Here is a 19,499-nt window from a genome sequence, read left to right on the forward strand (position 1 = left end):
CTTGCATTTAATTTTTAATTTAAGATACCTTATGATTATTCTTCCTAATAAATTAAAAGTTAATCACTAGTCAATGGATTGGAACGTGCTATGCAGTCTTGGGGGGATAGATGTAAAGGTTAAATTCATGTTCCTACTAACCATTTTGAACATTCTGGATGCTGTGATATTTAAGATTCATAAATCATCAAGGTCGATATTGAGAGCAGTTATTCCTAAACTTCCTAGACCTCAAAATTTAAGCAAGACAATTCTATTCTTAAAAAAACGTGCATATGGGAATAAATTGTTTGAACTAAAGGCGAGATTGAACAGGCTTGTGTCCTGAAGCATTTTCTCTTGCTTTAAATTGAAGTCCTTGTTGTCACCCCTGCATGGAATAGAAGTGGGCAGTAGGTGTATGGTAGCATCATGATATAAATGAGTTAGTTTTCATGATTGATGACTTTTACTTAACGTGGCTTTTCAAGACCAAGTAAAGTGGGATTACACTGACTTCCATGTTGTGTTACCGTCTTCACTCATTGGCTTAATTTCACAATTCTTATTTTTATTTTGAAATCCTTCCATAGCTTCTACAATTGCTGCCTTTGCAACCTCCTCCAGGGTTACAGCTCACAAAGATAAGACCATAAGATATAGGAGCAGAATTAGGCCATTCAGCCCTTTGAGTCTGCCCCACCATTTGATCATGGCTGATTTATTTTTCCCTCTCAACCCCATTCTCCTGCCTTCTCCCCATAACCTTTGACACCCTTACTAATCAAGAACCTATCAGCCTCCACTTTAAATATACCCAATGACTTGGCCTCCACATCTGTCTGTGGCAATGAATTCCACAGATTCACCACCCTGTGGCAAAAGAAATTCCTCCTCATCTCTGTTCTAAAGGGATGTCCTTCTATTCTGAGGCTGTGCCCCCTGGTCCTAGACTCTCCCACTGCTGGAAACATCCTCTCCACATCCACTCTATCCAGTCCTTTCAATATTCAGTAGGTTTCAATGAAATCCCTCCTCATCCTTCTAAACTCTGGATGTATGCATTGCTCCAATGCTGGCCTGTTAGTAGTCTGGATTTTAATTTCTCTGCCACTTAGCTGTCAAAGCCCTACCATCATCTCTTTTTCCTTTTTTAAGGCTTTACTTTCTTTTGATCATATGTCCTAATGTAGCTTTGTGTCACATTTTGTCAGATTATGTACCTGTAAAATGGCTTGTAGTATATTGCTGGATTAAATTTTCTTAAATAAGTACTTGTTCTTGTTGATGAGATGTTTCTGTAGAAGGCAAGGACAATTCTACTAGAATGATCACAGCTAATTTATTACTTTAAATTTGTATATTCTCTCCACAGCTATTATTTTGCTGTTTCGTTGTTCTTTATCATAAAATTGCTAATTTTGTACTTCTGAGAAATAGTTATCGAAGTACATGAGCTCCTTTCCAGTACAGTTTGAGAAACTGGGAGAACCAAGGAGTAGTATAACACTTGCTGCAGAATATAATTAAAACGTGCTGTACTGTTCTATGATTCTATGATAAGTTTACGAAAGCAATTTCATTATGCATATATCAGAAAGAAAAGCCAGCACAAAATTGTAGCATGATTTTGTAAAAGGGAATTATACAGAACTTATGATTAATAACATTGTAATTTCCATGTAATGATTTGTCTCCTCTTGATATTTAGATTTCACGCTTACTGCCTTAGGGCACGTGTAATAATCTAAATAATATAAATAAAAAAAAGACTTGTAAATTGCAACTTTGACATCACTAACTTTTGCCTTTTAAAATTATCTAAATGAAAGAATATCCTTTTTTTTCAGGTGGACGAAATGGTTATGGTGCAAAACTCTGCAACATTTTCAGTACAAAGTTTACAGTGGAAACTGCTTGTAGGGAATACAAGAAGTGTTTCAGACAGGTATGTTAAGCTCCTGACCATTGTAAATGGAATTAATTCCTTTTTGTCAACTTCAATATTTACATAAGAACTTTAATATTAGCTTATGTTCAGTGTAAAGAATGTAGAGGTTGCGGCCTTGAAGATTTGTTGAGGAAAACATAATGAAAACTATCTATCTTTGATATTTTGAATTATGTTATTTGCTGCAGACTTCAGAAAACATTATAGAGTAAGTTACGAAAAAAAAGGAAAGGTGGTTCAGATGCCCCTCCAACCTTTTCCACCATACAGTAGGATAATTGCTGAACCTTGACTCCAATCCCCATATCCTTGATTTACTAGAACATAGATCCTTCCAGTCCACTATGCAATTCTGTAAGACCACATCTTATCCTTATGTCTTTTAGAGTCCGAATATCTAAAAGGTTTAGTTTGAAATGTACTCAATAACCGTGCATCTGCAGTTCTTTATGACAGAGAATTTTAAGGATTCACAACATGTGAAGAAATTTCTCCTCATCTCAGTCCAAAATGGTTGAGCTGTTGTCCTGAAAATATGGCCTTAATCCTAACCAATTAAACTAGAGGAAGTATCAAATGTCTACCCTCACTGTCTACCTTTTTATATTTTAATTACAAATGGGGATCAGATATTCTTCAATTAATTACATTTCTATTTAAAATCTTTACAGATGAATTTGGCAAGATGCTATAAAATTCAATCAAAGGTTGAATTCCTCTAATTTTATTTTGCTTTCCTCCATAGACCTGGAAGAACAATATGGGAGATGCACAAGAAGCTAAAATCAAGTATTTTGATGGTGATGACTACACTTGTATCACCTTTCAACCTGATCTCCCAAAATTCAAAATGCAAACTCTTGATAAAGACATAGTGGCAATTATGTCAAGAAGAGCATATGATGTTGCTGGCACCTGCAAAGGGGTGAAAGTTTTCCTAAATGGCAAGAAGTTACCTGTATGTTTCAAATAATACAGCTCAGTGTCTTAGTGCATTACTATATTTGTAATGGTATTTGTTTTAAATGTACCATGTTCAGGTATCTTGTGCCTATTTCTTAGTTAAATAATTTCGTAAGTTTTGTAATTCTTCTGTTGATTTGTACCAAATTTTAATATCATACATAAAGATCATTACTCATCCTAACTATAATTTAAATACTAGAGAGTGCATTAAAAATAATGCATTGTTGCTTATTGTTTCTTGTTTAAAAAAAACAAAAAAATTCCAGTTTTCAGAATCCTAAAATGGTTATTTTGTACTTCTTAGTTACATAGTTTTAAACCTATAATTTCTTGGATAAGAAGGCAGGGGAACAGTGTCGACATTGAGAACTCTGATACTGTTTTTACGCTTTTTACTGTTTAAAAATTTCAGTGGGAGGGTAAAAAAGGTTTTGTAACATTTTAAATATTGATTTAAATATACTTAAATAAAATTGCTCCCTAAGTAGACCATAATTGTGAAGCCATTATCTTGTCCTTCTGCTTATAGGTTTCTGGATTCCGTAGTTACGTGGATCTTTACATAAGTGGCAAAGTGGATGAAACAGGCAGCCCACTCAAGATAGTACATGAAGTTGTTAACGAACGGTGGGAAGTCTGTGTGACGATGAGTGAGAAAGGCTTCCAGCAGATAAGCTTTGCAAATAGCATTGCTACCACAAAGGTAAACTATAATTTAGTGCACTTGTATACATAACATAATGTGATCCTTAGTGGTTCTCCCATTTGCTTAATGGGTTTAGTGAAGAATTGGCTGAACCACACAGACTTTAAAGGTCTATGGTTTTAACTTCTATGTCGAGTTAACTGATCTCAATCAGGCAGTAGTTTGAAGAAGAGACTATCAACAGACACCGACTCAACAATAATAGTGGCTTATTTGTTACCTGTGAAGTTGTATCTCAGCTTGGGGTTGGTGTTTTTAGGAGGAGGGAAAATTAATGACATCAAAGGTTTGTTCCATTATAACAACTTGCATTTTCATAAAACCTTTAAAGTAGAAAATAAATTTCAATGACTGATGCAAAAAAAACATAGTTACTGCTTCAGGTTTTTTGGGAAAATTGGTGACAAGGCTGCTGGTATTTGCCTTCATTATCCAGCTCAACCAGATAGTATCCTCAAGAGTTCAGTTAACTGGTTTAGTAAATGAATTTCGGAACTTGGTACCAATTGGCTGAGGGCACTTATAACAGAGCATTTGAGTGTTTGATTTATTTTTGCAGGGTGGTCGGCATGTTGACTATATCACTGACCAATTGGTTAACAAGTTAATTGAGGTTGTAAAGAAGAAGAATAAAGGTGGTGTGGCAGTGAAACCATTTCAGGTAAGAATTGGCCAAATGCAGAATGGCAACATCTGATTCTTAAAATTAATTGCATCTTTTTGATGTAACTAGCAAAGCGCTCTGATCTTCAACGTTCCCTGTGAGGGTTGACACAGGAACAATTCTCTGCCAACATTTCAAAGACAGTCATTGGGAACCTGATGATTTTTCAATGACCTTAAAAGACTCCCTTTTAGAAATAATAAATGAAACTACCAACTAAACTTTCCAAAATAGAGCTACCTTAGAAATAACCATGATGGGTCTTAGTTAGATTCTCTCTGAATACCTTATTTTTTTAAGTCTTTGGCATTCCTGACAGTATTGTATTTGTTTTGCTCTTTAGACTTCAGTATTTTGATGGTACTAATTTACCTGTTGTTTATTAAGATTTTTTTCAAGCTGTGAATTTGGTTGTGTGACAGGTAAAGAATCATCTTTGGGTCTTTGTGAATAGTTTGATCGAAAACCCAACATTTGACTCCCAGACAAAGGAGAACATGACGCTTCAAGCAAAGAATTTTGGTTCACGATGTGTATTATCTGAGAAGTTTATCAAAGCGGTATGTTTGACTTCTAACTGTATACATACCAATAACCACATTTTTCAGATATAGGCCCATTTCGTTAAATTTGCTTGAACCTTACTGAAGCTGTTATCATTTCAACAGCAATTTTGAATTTTTTATTTTTGATGGGAAATCAAATTATTCTGCCTCAATTGCTTGGACTAGAATTATTAAAGCTGTTATTCTAGTGGCATAATTTTACTTAACAGAATTTTATGTTTTTGTTGTAGGCAATGAGCTGTGGTATCATTGAAAGCATCATGAATTGGGTTCGGTTTAAAGCCCAAAATATGCTTAATAAGAAATGCTCAGGAGCAAAACAAACCAAGATCAAGGGAATTCCGAAACTGGATGATGCTAACGATGCTGGTATAATATTTCATCTTATTCTGGACACTTGGCACTAGCATGATGTTTTTAATAGTTGTTTAGGACTGGTGTGTAAGTGATAAATGTTTTAATGTGAGGAAGTAGATTGATTTGAAAATTTTTAATTGTGTGAGTTATGCTAACTTCATACTTGCCAGTCTTTGGTGACCATATTAAAGTTAAGCTGTAGAAGTATTATCAGGTGCTTGATTTGCTTCCAAGATCTATAAACATAATCTTATTAAATTCAGTTGCAAGTTACTTTGTGATCATAAAGATGAAATTTCCTTTTCCCCAGGAACTAAGCATTCTCAGGGTTGTACTCTCATCCTAACTGAGGGAGATTCAGCCAAGACTTTGGCTGTGTCAGGTCTGGGAGTGGTTGGACGAGATAGATATGGTGTGTTTCCTCTTAGGGGAAAAGTCCTCAATGTACGAGAAGCATCTCACAAACAGGTAGGTTGATATAAGTTGCAAGATTTTCATTTTTAAAAAATCCCAAAGAATTTCATAAAGGCATAATCAAAATTTGCAACATCAACTTATTTATTTATTCATTTGCTGTTTTGCTCTGGGCACTTAATTCAACCACTTACAGATAATTTATTTTTGTAATCTTGTAATACCTGTGTTTTGTAGCAGCTTATCACGTCTTTGAGTTGCTTTTTAGCCCTTAATGTGGCTGTTCATGAAGTTGAATCTAGTGGTGGCTATAGTTGACACTCTCACTATATATATATATAGCAATGTGTTCTTGTATACTAACTTCCAAGTTTTTTCTAAAAAACATAATACCATGTTACATTCCTCCAACTAAGTTTCTTCGTCAATTCTATATTTTCTGTAACAAGGTTGAGAGCACGTTGCCTGCTGTCAAGCTACCAGTAGTTCTGTCCTAAATTGACTGTTTTAGGTCAAATCAGGATTGTCCAGTCCTTATTAATTTGTTTTAGCAAAGAAATGTCTTACCATATTTTACCTTTATTATGGCTTCCCATGGATATTAAAGAACCTGTTAGTTGGAAAGATAGACTTGCATTTTAGTAGTGCTTTTTCTAGCCTACTCAGAACATCTCAAAGAAATAGCAACCTATTTGTGCACCTGTCACAAACCAGCAACAAAAGAAACTCACTGAGCATGATTCAGTGTTAAAAACTATTTTATTAATCACTACTTATGATAATACGTAAAATAAAAGTAAAAATGTTAGTATGTTAGAATTCAAGAATGTTAAACCTCGAACGTTAACCCCAAAACTAAACTCTTCGTGTGTGTGTGTGACAAAGTCCAAAACTCCCAGTTCCTGAATGGTTCGTAAAGTTCAGTTCCGCAAGCCATAAGGTGAAACATGAGCAAGGGCTTCTTCAACAACCACCGTTGTCTGAAGATAAGATGTAGATGTAGAAAAACATAGAGAGAGAGTACATACGAAATCCAAATGTTCCACGAGGAAACCCAAACGACACTTCAGTGTTTACTCGGTAGTGACTTCCTCACCCCGAAAAGCATCCGAACCGTGGTCGTCCACACACAAATACCTGTTTCCTTCTACAGGTCAGCAACAAAGTGAACTCCACCGGATTACTTCCAACTTCCATACATGGATTTCAGTGGCAAACACAGTTATTGTTTCTCATCCATCGATAGAGAAAACAAGCAGGCTGGTGTCTCTCTCCCTTCTCTCTCTCTCTTTCTTCTTCTTCTGACTTCTTCAACAACGTCATTACGTCCTTTATCTTCTATTGACGTAAGCACGCCCCACACACACATACACACACACTCTCTATCTTAAAGGGACTTTCACTGAGTCCATAACACACCTCAATGTATCTGTTTCTGTGATACTGGTTAAGGGATAACTGTTGGCTAGGACACCAGGGATAATTCCCATGTTTATATTTAGAATGACATCACAGGATCCTTTACGTCCCTCCCAAGAGATCAAATAGGACCTTGGTTTAACTTAACATCAGAACAATGATGCTTCCGACACCTCAGCACTGCACTGCAATGTCAGTGTGGATTCAAGTCTGTGGAGTGGTTTCAATCCTAGAATGTTCTAATACAGCTGAGAGTACAGCTAGCTGAGCCACAGTTCATACTTTGGTGGGCAATCAGAAATAATTGGGTGACACTTCTGTTATATGTTTGTTTTGCAGATAATGGAAAACACCGAAATCAACAACATGATAAAGATTATTGGTCTGCAATACAAGAAGAACTATGAAGATCAGGAGTCTCTGAAGACTCTCCGTTATGGAAAATTGATGATTATGACAGATCAGGTATCCTAACTAAATTATGTCTTTGAAATGGTTGTTTATTTTCACCATGTGTAAAGGTTCAGCATTTGAAAATCCAAAATGCATTTGTCATATATTAAATAGAAGCCACACTACAAACTTCTCTATGCTCTCACAGAATCCCTAGCCCCAGTTTTGTATCTAAAAAGTAAAACGTACAGTACCCTGTACACCAGTTTCTATGAAAAATATGAACTTGATTGAAAATTGCAGAGGTTCCACATGCATTGCAAAGCCAGCATTGCCTTTTCACCCCTCACCCGTAGGTCCTCCATACATTTGACAATCATGTGTGTACAATCCTGGACATATACAGTGATAACAAAGGGGATACAATTTTCATTAGTACAAGCATGAGCAGACTGTAAACTACTTGTGCAGCACCTCTGAACCCTGCGAGTGTGTGATTTGAAGGAGACTGCTTGGGAACTCTTAGGCTGATGCAGGGATCCCAACTTGAGTACATTTTCTTAACGTACCTAGCCCTTTCTTGGTCACTCCCAATAGCTGATTGCATTATATGCTCACCCAGGTGCCAGGAATGCAGAAAGAAAGGGCCTTGCCTTGCCTTATGGAGGACTAATTTGGGTGATTTCCTATCAGCAGACCCACAAAGAAAATGTTCATTGTTCTACTGTACAGTGAATTTTTAATATGCCTTTAGAGGTACTGATTAAAATCTAGCCCACAATCTCTTGAAATTTTGTCTCCTGCAAGTTAATGCTAGTATAAACACATAAGTTGCAATTGTTTGAGCAGAGAACGTGCTAAAAGAAATTAGTAATTTAGTATAGCACTGTTATTGCTGAATCAAATGCAGGAAGAATTATTTGCAACAGTCTCAGCTTGAACTACTTTAGAGCTGCATCCATTGTGTGGCAGCAGTTAGAAAAGCACAGAAATGTGCACTGCAGCAAGCTGCACTGTTTTTAATGCAATCTTGATTAAAACTTGGAGTCTGAAAGTTGCCTTTATAACCTCCATCCAATTCCTCACCAGGAAGCATGGAATCTCAGTAAATTAACTATGGTAAATGTGCAAAGTACGTTATTCATATGAAGTTAGCCATTTATGATTAGCATATTTGCCCAAAAAAATGTAACATCAGAAAAGGTACCACAATCTGCAAGTAAAGAATCTTATAAATCTTAACTTGGAAGTAATTCTCAGTATTGTTATCTATATTACTTTCATAAAAATGTTTTAAAACATCTCTGCAGTTCTTGCACGTCATTTACTAGATCAGGCCAAGAGGAGAGGTTTGAGATCTTGTTACAAAATTCTTCCATCTTGATGCATACCATTATGCAGTTTTTCTCACACTCTTGTAACATGAATCCTAATTCTACTATGTTATTCTTTTGCAGGATCAAGATGGTTCACACATCAAGGGATTGTTGATCAATTTCATCCATCACAACTGGCCTTCACTGCTCAAACATAGCTTTATAGAGGAATTTATTACACCAATTGTAAAGGTTTGTCCATAACTACTTGAAATAGTGTCAATTGAAATACCAGTCCTTTGTAATAGATAACTAATGTGACTTAACTGTTAAAGTTACTCCAATTCCCATTGAGCTAGGGCAATATTGGTCAATAGTGAACTGAGATTTTGTTTTTCTCCAGGTGTCCAAAAACAAGCAGGAAATTGCATTTTACAGTCTACCTGAATTTGATGAATGGAAAAAGAACACCACCAACAACAAGACTTGGAAAATAAAGTACTACAAAGGTTTGTTATTAAAAACCCTGTGTGGTGGTACTCTCAACAATGTAAGAACCCATTTTGGCTTTATCAGAAGATTTTGCTGATAGTTGAAATTCTGCTTTTTTATCCTTTTACTATATTTGGGAATGGATTAGGTTAGTATCTGTTCTTTATTGCTTTAATATTGGTTTTTAATTTAATTTTTTAAAAAGTTGCTTGGGATTCAGATGCAGCATTTTTGGATGGTCAAGGGAATAGCATGGAGCCTGGCACTAATGTATCGTTGGGGGACGTGATGATTCAGTTGCTGTGGCCTTGGTAGATCATGGGATTAGAGGTATGGGTGTGGTATGAACTTCATGTTAGGGAGAGGGGAGGTATGTTGGTGATGGGATTTCAGTACAGTTAGCATTGGGCAGGATAGCCCTAATATTGAAAGTTATTGACTTACTTGGTAGACATTCCAGTCCACCATTGCTGTACTGGAAATCCCTGGAAGTGCCAAGTGGTAATTGCTCTCAGGGCATGTGATCCATGTTCCTTTGCAGTGTTCTAGTAGTAGCAATGCCCATGCATCTCTTATGTGAAAATGGTCCTTATCGTGTTTCATTCTAGGGTGGAAAATAAAACTATTTTCTATTGTATAATGCTGGCGGGGTTGGGCTGGAATTATGTCCTTGGATTTCTAGGCATATAATTTTTTTTATTGAGATGTGCATCATACATGGCTAATCTGAAATATATATACTGGTGGAGTTAAATATTATTACTGAATCTAAATCATCCAGGTTTGGGTACGAGTACTGCCAAGGAAGCAAAGGAATACTTCGCTGATATGGAGAGGCATCGTATCCCCTTTAGATATGGTGGACCAGAAGATGATGCTGCAATCACCCTGGTGAGGCTAATGCTGGCAGTGTATCACCATAAGTCAGAGTTTTGTAACTATAATTCTTTAACTATTCCTTTCATTCTTCAGGCATTTAGCAAGAAAAAAATAGAGGAGCGTAAAGAATGGCTGACTAACTTCATGGTTGATAGACGTCAGCGAAAATTACATGGATTGCCGGAGGTATTGCTTCAAAATTATTTTGGCTGTAGATTGCAGCAAATTTTTCTAAGCTATATAGCAAAACTATAATCCTGAATGTGATTTATCTTTTATTAGTAAAGACAAGCTCCCAGCTGGCATGGTCAAGTTCAGTAATATGTGCTGTGCCCCAGGGATTGATGCTGGGCCTAAATGCTTTATTTATATTGATGACTTGGATGAAGGGACCAATGATATTATTCTAAATTTGCTGATGACAAAGTTAATTAGGAAAGTAGGTTGTGGAGAGAGATAGGAAGGCCATAAGAAGTCTTTGGAAGTGGCTTCCCCAAAAGGCAGTGGAAGCAGAATCTTTGAATATTTTTAAGACATTTTTTTTTAATAGGCACTGGGGATATGCAGGAAAGTAGAGATCACCTATGATCTTACTTGAATGACAGAGATAGCTGGTGGTACATTGTGGTCCACTACTGCTGTTTGTTCATGTATCAAAAAATGGCCATCTGTTCTTTGGAATATTTTTGGAATTGTATTCATCAGCTGACTTTCCTTTTTTTAAACAGCAATTCTTGTATGGGAAAGGTACAAAATATTTGACATACAATGACTTCATAAATAAGGAACTGGTTCTCTTCTCGAACTCTGACAATGAACGGTCAATTCCATCACTTGTGGATGGTGAGTCTTTTGGTATTTTGTTCTTTTTTTAGAAAGGTCAGACCATGACAAAGGCTTAATATCCCAATGGAATTGTTAAAGTTGCCTAAGAGTTGGTAAGTTATCACCATTCTTCCTTATGACTGTCTGCCATTTGTGACAGCTTATAGGCATTGAAACAATAAACAGCTGTTTTGTTATAAACAGAGAGAGAGAAGAGACTGCAGATGCTGGAATCTGGAGAAAAAAAAATTGCTGGAAGAACTTGGTGGGTCAGGCAGCCTCTGTGAAGGAAAATGGACAGTCAACGTTTCATCTGCACTGTCCCGCTGAGTTCCTCCAGCAGTTTTTGTTATAAGTCTCATCATATTTTTCAATTGGATGCATAGAATTATTGGTAAAGTTATAGGTTGGTACAACAAAAAGAATCAATTTAGCCCAGTTCCAGTTTACTGCTCTTACTCCAAAGCCTAAGGCATTTTTCTTTTCAGATTTATATTTTGAAACTTCATATTGAAGTCTCATGTATCACTTATTTTTCATGAAATTCCTCTGGATCACAAGAGCTTTAGAACTTTGTTTTTTTTTGAAAAAAAACTACTTATTTTCCCTTTTATTCTTTTGCTGGTTATTTTAAAATCTGTGTCCTAGTTATCCATCCTGGTGTCACTTTTTGCTCAATCAACACCTTTTAATAATTTTGTATACCTCTATGGCTCATTACATCTGGTTGTGAATAATCTTTGCATTGCTAGTTGTTCCATATCTTAATATCATTCATCCCTATTGCTATTCTAGAAAATTACTATTACCTCTCTGATATCTTACCTACTGTGTGTTCAGAATGGGATATTATTGCCTAAAAATTGGATTGCGCCTAATTTTGGTACAATAAACATTTGCTCAATATAGTGCCAGCGCCTACTTGGATTCCCTGCACAAAATCTTGAATATGGTCAGAAATGTGCTAAAAGCAGTGCAATGACGTTTTGTTCCCACAGTTATGAGCTGAAAGACTTGTGAGGTTTCTCACAGCTGCATGAAGAGCTCTCAACTGCCCTGTCTTTGTCATGCAGTTGAATGGGAAGCAGTCATATATAATGTACTTTCCCAATGGTAGCCACAATATACCTGCAGAAAAGTGAACATTGCAATCTCCTCTGCTTCCCATGTGATGACCTGCCCCAGTAGACTCTTGTGCTGCAAATATCCCCATCCACAAGTACAGCATGTAGTGCAGGTGTGAACTTCACAAAAATCCTGTGGGATCACTACAATTTCCATTCATCCGACAATTGGCATATGGTGTATGCAAGTTTCAGTGCAGAGCCTTTAATTGCCACCTCATTTATGAACTCTGCATGATGTTCTCTGAGCATTTTTGTGAGTATTCTGCAAAGGTCATAGTTTGCCCCCCATAGAATCCAGTTTATGCTAGCAATGGAGGAACTGTGCACTGGACAATCCATGGTATCTTTAGATGCATTGCTGATGCCGGGAAAACATCAGTGGCACAAAGTGAATCATCTATGGAAGTATCTAGGCTATCTTCACAGTGGGTGCAGTTACACCTGGAATGGATTATTATTCCAATCCACTCTCAAGTAAAACTTCATTTGTACATAATTTGCACATAGAATTGTGCCGATGGATCCCCGGTGACCTTGACCACAACTGCAGAAAATGACAAAGCAAGAAATTTCACTTTTAAGTGCATTGTAGGTTTAAAGTATTTGATCTTCATTTCTTTCAATCTCCTTTAATTAATCAAGGCCTGAAGCCTGGTCAGCGCAAGGTTTTATATACCTGCTTCAAGCGAAATGACAAACGTGAAGTCAAGGTTGCTCAGCTAGCCGGTTCTGTTGCTGAGATGTCAGCCTATCATCATGGTGAGGTAAGATGCTATTAACTGGTATGAACTTCTTTCGTTATAAAGTAAGTATTTGATGCCCAATGTCTAATTATTCATGATGATTTCAGAATTCATCATTATGTGAATTTTGTAGTTTTGTGCCATACATCATATTGTAAAAGAAGCAAAGATGTCAGAGTTGGATGGCCTCTTCCTTCAAAATTTCCAGAATGCTTTTTTTCCCTATTCTGTTTATATTTGGTAATTTACAGTAGAACCACTTACTGAAGTTAAAATCCCTTATTATACAGATTCTATCAGAAGTGTCATGATGACGCTTTAAAGTGAAGGGTTTCTTAAGAATAAGTATTTATCATGTGCTAGGTTTCTGAAGTGATAGAGACTGAAATCTATCCAGAGATTACTGTTGCCCCATTTTAAACCATCATACCTAACAAATACATAAACTCTCACACTTGATGAGCTCCTCCATGATCCTTTCCTAAGTGCTATCACTATAAATTAACCATTAATGCTTTATTGAAGGTTAAACAGTACAGTGCTGTATTGTACTGACTAACAATTTAGACGCTATGATTGGAACAACCACCTTTGAAGGCTATGGAGACTAATTACTTAAAATAAAATCTGTGAGGTCCATTTAATACAGGGGCTGCAACAATTCAAGAAGAAGACCTCATGGCAACTAGAGTGAATGATACACATGGTTAGTAGGTTTATGGAACTCCTGAAAGCAAATAAATAGCTTTCTGATTTAAACAGTCATTAACAAACATTAAATCATTATCTCTTTAGGGAATGTTACAATTTCAACATCAGCATTTGTAAATCCCAAACTTGCCCAAAATTAAATTTTGAGAAGTATATCTCTTTACAACACTTTCTGCAAAAAAGAAAAATAGATTCAATTCTTCAAAATGAGGGATATGGCTGCCTATCCTTAAGTCATTCTGATGCACAGTTGCACACTGGGGAATTGTATAAAGTATGCGCTCAGCATGAACTAACGTGGATAATGTAGTTGGCCAGATATTGCACAGTTTTTAAATCTATTTGAACCTCAAACCCTCAAGTGATACGTCTTAGTAGTGAAATCTTTAATGGAGGTATTAAGATTTAAAAAACAATTGAGAGTATATATTTGATCATTCTGTAATTTTTTTACAGTTTAAAAAAGTATTCAGGGACCAATGGGAAAAATAGGATAATTTAAATAAAATAAGCATTTTGAATTCATTCAATTGGACTAACAAAGCTTTGTAACCACAGAAATACGTAAGGTTTCCATGATACAGAAAAGTTCAGTAATAGATACTGCAATATTTTAGTCAAATTGAGGTGTAGTTGCTTTGCTGACTGTTGAAACATATTAACTAAATTATAGCTTTTTCTCCAAAGAGTGGTGAAATCTGTCTCTCCAAAAATGTATGACTTATTAAAGTATACTCCAGAGTTACTGTTCGAAATGAAGTTTAGTTGCCTGATAAAATGTTAGGAATCATATCTTGTACCATTGTGGTATAATTGGATCCTTCAATAGCACCATTGACAAACTCTTGATTTCATGTTGTTTAATCAAAATTCAATCAAATCTCATGTTGAATTTCTATTGTACTTTGTTAACTGCCTAATTGATTGATGTTTCTAGGTATCCCTCATGATGACAATTGTTGGATTAGCTCAGAACTTCATAGGCAGCAATAATATCAATCTTCTGCAACCAATTGGTCAGTTTGGTACAAGACTTAATGGTGGCAAAGATGCTGCAAGCCCTCGATACATTTTCACTATGCTCAGGTTTGTGTTATTAAACATTTGCAGCAAGAAATTTGTTTTGCATTAGGAAATAAAGGGGATATTATGTAGCAAAGTTTTTTTTTCCAGAAGCATTGATCTGACTTATAGTTTGTTGTATTTTTTATTGAAGGATAAATATATTTGATGTGGTATGGCTAAACATCAGTAGACTTGATCTGAATAGAATGCATATTTGGAGTCATAAAAAGTTTTCTCATGAGCACCAAAGTATTGGTTTTAGAAGGCAATGTGGGAACACAGGCTGTTGATTTGAATCAAAGTACCAAGGATATCTTAGAAGCAGAAGGAACATCTCTAGAGGAGTTTTGTTTTAAAAAGGCAAATTGGAAGTGGCCCAAATATCATGATTTTAAGATACATATTTTGAACCAAAAAACAAACTGGAAAAGCTTGCCTGTAGTAGGGGAAAATGCAGAACCGAGAATGGGATAAGTCAGCCATCACAAAATGTAATATGTGTTTGTCTGTGACACCATGAGGCTGAGTCCTGCTTGTTCACCATGGTGAAAAGAGGAAGCCAGGTTGAATGGTGTGAGGGTAATTGGTGTGGGGGTGTAAAAAGCACAGTGGATATCAAAGTTAATGGCCTAGAAATTCATGGACCTGCCACTTGAAAATTCAGGAGCACCTCACGCTCCAACAACTTTTTTATTTGCAGTATTTTACTTTGCGTGAATTTAGTCAGCTGAATTATTTTACAGAGCCACTTTCAATGCATTTCAGAAGGTGTGGTTAAAGATGACAGTTGAAGATTTTAGTGTATTATAAGTTGTCAAAATTGTCTTTGTATTAATTTCCATGAATTGTAGTTGTAATCACAATTTGTTTTCTTTAGTCCTTTGGCTCGGCTCTTGTACCCACCAATGGATGATAATCTCCTGAAGTATCTCTATGACGATAACCAGCGAGTGGAGCCAGAGTGGTATATCCCTATTATTCCGATGGTGCTGGTGAATGGTGCAGATGGTATTGGCACAGGATGGGCTTGCAAAATTCCCAATTATGATACAAGAGAAATTGTTAATAATATTAGACGTTTGCTGGATGGAGATGATCCAGTGCCTATGGTAGGAGAAAAATTTCTATTATCTTCTGTTCTTCAAGGCCCACTCATTTCTATATTTGTATACTGTTAAGAAATTTGTTGGAAAGAATTTTGCAATGAATTGTTTTGTTTTAACCATAAAAATTTATATTGATTAACTGATTGGTAGTATAAGATTAAAGTTAAACCATAAAACTTATTCCTGTAGAACCTCTGAATGTAAATTCTTGTAATGCCTACATTGGATTGTTTCTCTCTAGCTTCCTAATTACAAGAACTTCAAAGGAACAATTTTTGAGTTGGGTGCCAATCAGTATATAATCAATGGTGAAATCTCAGTGTTGAATGCCACCACAGTAGAAATTTCAGAGCTACCTATCAAGACCTGGACTCAGGTAACTGATTTTGGTACTTTATTGTTAAACTGTAACATAAGACAGATTTTAGACAAACTTTCTGGCTTAATGCCTTTACTTTCTATGTCAGGGAACTTTTTTTTTGTCATTTCCTTTTTACACAAATGATTCATGAGTTTTGTAACAGATTTTGGCTTGGGCAACTAGGGAAGAGTGAAAATATTAATACTTTGTCCACAGTCACTAATGGTGGGGGTTTGGCTTAGTCCACGTGGCTTTATGTCCCTATTTTCTGGAGAACTGATATACATACCTCAGGATCCAAGGTTGATAAAGTGATAATGCATGTTCTGATCAAGGAATCTCAATGGATCACTTGTTGCTCCAATGATTTTGCAGTTAATAGTATGGGTTTCTTTTGTGTCTGCAGGTGTACAAAGAGCAGATACTCGAACCAATGTTGAGTGGAACAGACAAGACTCCGTCATTGATCACTGATTATAAAGAGTATCACACTGATACCACTGTGCGTTTCATAATAACAATGACTGAACAGAAACTGGCTGAAGCAGAAGCAGCAGGATTGCATAAAGTCTTCAAACTGAATGTCCCTCTTACATGCAACTCAATGGTAGAGTAATTTATAATAAATTTGCTATGTATATTGCAGAGTTATCTTTGGGTGCTATCACACTATGCCCATACTTGTACCACTAGATGGAGCTTCAGAATCTGCAAGGCTTTGCACCTCTAACTAATGCAGCACTTTATTAAATATTTTAGGTTACCTCACTGATCCCACTTCTGCAGACATGTGTCAAGGTTAACCTGTCTAGATCAGGACATTTGACCCAAGCTGATCTTTAAATGTACAGATGGGGGCACAAGCAGGGTATAGTATGCGGTTTTAATCAGAAGCCTGAACAAGGGAGCATTGATTGGTTTCTCGAGGCAAAGGGATTATTGACCAGAGGAACCATGAGCCCCTAAGTCTTCTAATTTTGATTTGGAGTCTTTGTGGACCAGAAGGAGTAAGAAGGTTCCTTGAACTTCTGCAAAGAAGCCTCAAGCCACCTTTGGTACAACAGATCCACCAATGTAATTACTGGGGACAAATTATGGGAATTCCTATATCAGCCAGGTAATTGATTTGCCCTGTTCAAGTGAATCACTGAGGAATTGCAGTAAAGAGGTCTGACAATAGTGACATTTGGGACTTTAGGTCCCCAGACTTATTGGCTGCACCACAATTTCAGGTTGTTTATATGCATTATATCTTCCTTCCCCTTAAATCTGGAGAACACACTGAAGACCAATATTCATAGCATCATTAATGCTTTGAGGGGAAATAAGCTATGTTATGGACTTAATTGGGAAATCCTTTGGAAAGGAGGAACACTACAATAAACAGAAGGATGGAAAATCTCTCATTCAAACTAGACATATTTCCAGCAACAAGCAGATGATTGTTGCAGTAGCTCAGCACACTAGGAACTCAGCTGGTTTGAATTCAGTGTGGTTGGTCATCATTTAATTTTAGTTTTCTAATTGTGTCTTTTTTTGTAGGTGTTATTTGATCATGTTGGCTGTCTGAAAAAGTATGAAAATGTTCAAGAAATACTGAAAGAGTTCTTTGACTTAAGGTTGAAATATTATGGTTTAAGAAAAGATTGGCTTGAGGGACTTCTGGGAGCAGAATATGGAAAACTAAGCAATCAGGCGCGTTTCATCTTGGAGAAGATTGAAGGCAAACTGGTCATTGGTATGTCTTAAACTGCCCACACCTTTATTTGCAAGCAATCTTTATTTTCATTTTATCATTGGTTGTTCCAATGTACATGTTTCAAAGAATTTTTAAAGTTTAATCAATTTTAGTTTAAGTTCAAGAATATTCAAAACGGATCAGAATAACTTTATAGGAATCAATAACTTAGTGACAGAATGTGCTTACAGTTCTGATTATGCATTATGAAAGGTAAGATATCAACTGGTGATTCCATTAGCATTAAATTAGAAATTATGACAATAAATAAATTCATTAAATACATTGAGGTTATTCGCGAACATTACTGCTATACGTGACTTCAGCATGGAAATTTAGTCTTGTATAAGTAATGTATCGGAGGAGGATATCCAATAGCCATCCATATAAACATTCTGGTGAAAACAAAAGGCTTTTTGTCATTTGAGTACATCTCAAGATTGCAAAAACAAGTTGGAGATAAACGTAAAAATAACAACTGACTTAGGAAAGTGAGTTCTCAGCAAAATCTAGCAGGCACATCTTTGCAACAGCAATGATTTGCATTAAGTTAGCACTAACAGCTCAACATTCTGAGGCACTTGACAGGAAGACAATCAGATAAAAATATTGAGAATCGATGAGGGAAATGCAGTTGGTGGCATTTATGGACTTTCAAAAGGCATCTAATAATGGGCTGCTAATAGGCTTTTCCTAAAGATTGAAGCACATAGAATGATAGGGGCATTCAAAGGCGAAGTGGAAAAGTAATTGAAAGAATTTCCAGGTCTCTGATCTGAGAGTGGGGAAAGGGACTAGTTAGATTGAAGTGAAAACTAACTGGCATGGACTCAGTGGACAGAATGGCCTTCCATGCTGAAAACTTCTTCTGCTGGTCTTGTTTTAAATATCCAAATTATTTTTTTTGCATCTCCACAGAAAACAAGCCAAAACGTGAATTGATTCAATTACTGCTCGATCGAGGTTACGATTCAGATCCTGTGAAAGGCTGGAAAGAATCTCAGGAAAAGGTGATAGAACAGTGACAGCATTTATGTCTTGAACTGTTCAGATGTTGACAATTTTAATTTTGTTGTTTTTATAGTGGTTTCACAATTTGAAATAAAGTTGAAACATATCATTTATAATAGCTATATCACTTGAGTTTACACTGTTTATTTAATATTGTATATCAGACAAAATTTGATGAGGGATATTGGAAGAGATGAGGAAAAGCCTATTCTTTTTTAAAGGAGCATTTTAAAAGAGTGGGAGGTTATAGCGATTGCGAGGTGTTGCAGGCTGATTGGGATAGCATTAAAACAATCAAATTAAGAAGTCAGAATAGCACGGATGAGAGTTTTAGCAGGAAGTGGCCCAAGACAAGAATTGAGATGGTTCGGGGATGGATTGAGTGAACTTATGGACAAAGACGGTAAGAGATGGATGCTCATCTTAGCGGCATCGTGTAGGATGTCAAGGTTGAGGGTAATGACAGTTAAGCCTGAATCTTTAAATGTATTTAATCGTTACGTTTTTAAATTTCCTCTAAAATATTCAGATCTATTTACAGGATGCAAAGGCCAAGTATAATTGATGACAAATTTTAGAAATGCTATTACAATGCAATTTAATCATGACACAATATTGATTGGACAATGAAAAATCATTCAAATCTGTGAATATGTATGTACATATAAACAATTTAGGAGTTCATAGAGGGTACATAACATTAATCTGCA

The 19,499-nt window shown here is 36.1% G+C and overlaps 1 protein-coding gene across 1 annotated transcript in view; it reads left to right on the forward strand.

Moving 5' to 3' along the window:
• top2a (DNA topoisomerase II alpha) overlaps nt 1-19,499 on the forward strand; it is a 34,703-nt gene that overhangs the window by 5,930 nt on the left and 9,274 nt on the right. The window contains exons 6-25 of the mRNA XM_052038377.1: nt 1,830-1,927; nt 2,676-2,888; nt 3,426-3,599; nt 4,162-4,263; nt 4,689-4,826; nt 5,063-5,201; nt 5,500-5,657; nt 7,362-7,487; nt 8,873-8,983; nt 9,135-9,240; nt 10,005-10,114; nt 10,196-10,288; nt 10,831-10,945; nt 12,697-12,818; nt 14,446-14,594; nt 15,451-15,682; nt 15,921-16,055; nt 16,447-16,647; nt 17,583-17,778; nt 18,697-18,788. Coding sequence (XP_051894337.1) covers nt 1,830-1,927; nt 2,676-2,888; nt 3,426-3,599; nt 4,162-4,263; nt 4,689-4,826; nt 5,063-5,201; nt 5,500-5,657; nt 7,362-7,487; nt 8,873-8,983; nt 9,135-9,240; nt 10,005-10,114; nt 10,196-10,288; nt 10,831-10,945; nt 12,697-12,818; nt 14,446-14,594; nt 15,451-15,682; nt 15,921-16,055; nt 16,447-16,647; nt 17,583-17,778; nt 18,697-18,788 — 2,810 coding nt within the window. The remainder of the gene's footprint in view (nt 1-1,829; nt 1,928-2,675; nt 2,889-3,425; nt 3,600-4,161; nt 4,264-4,688; nt 4,827-5,062; nt 5,202-5,499; nt 5,658-7,361; nt 7,488-8,872; nt 8,984-9,134; nt 9,241-10,004; nt 10,115-10,195; nt 10,289-10,830; nt 10,946-12,696; nt 12,819-14,445; nt 14,595-15,450; nt 15,683-15,920; nt 16,056-16,446; nt 16,648-17,582; nt 17,779-18,696; nt 18,789-19,499) is intronic.

Source organism: Pristis pectinata, chromosome 25 (assembly GCF_009764475.1).
Source record: "Pristis pectinata isolate sPriPec2 chromosome 25, sPriPec2.1.pri, whole genome shotgun sequence".
Lineage (NCBI taxonomy): Eukaryota > Metazoa > Chordata > Chondrichthyes > Rhinopristiformes > Pristidae > Pristis > Pristis pectinata.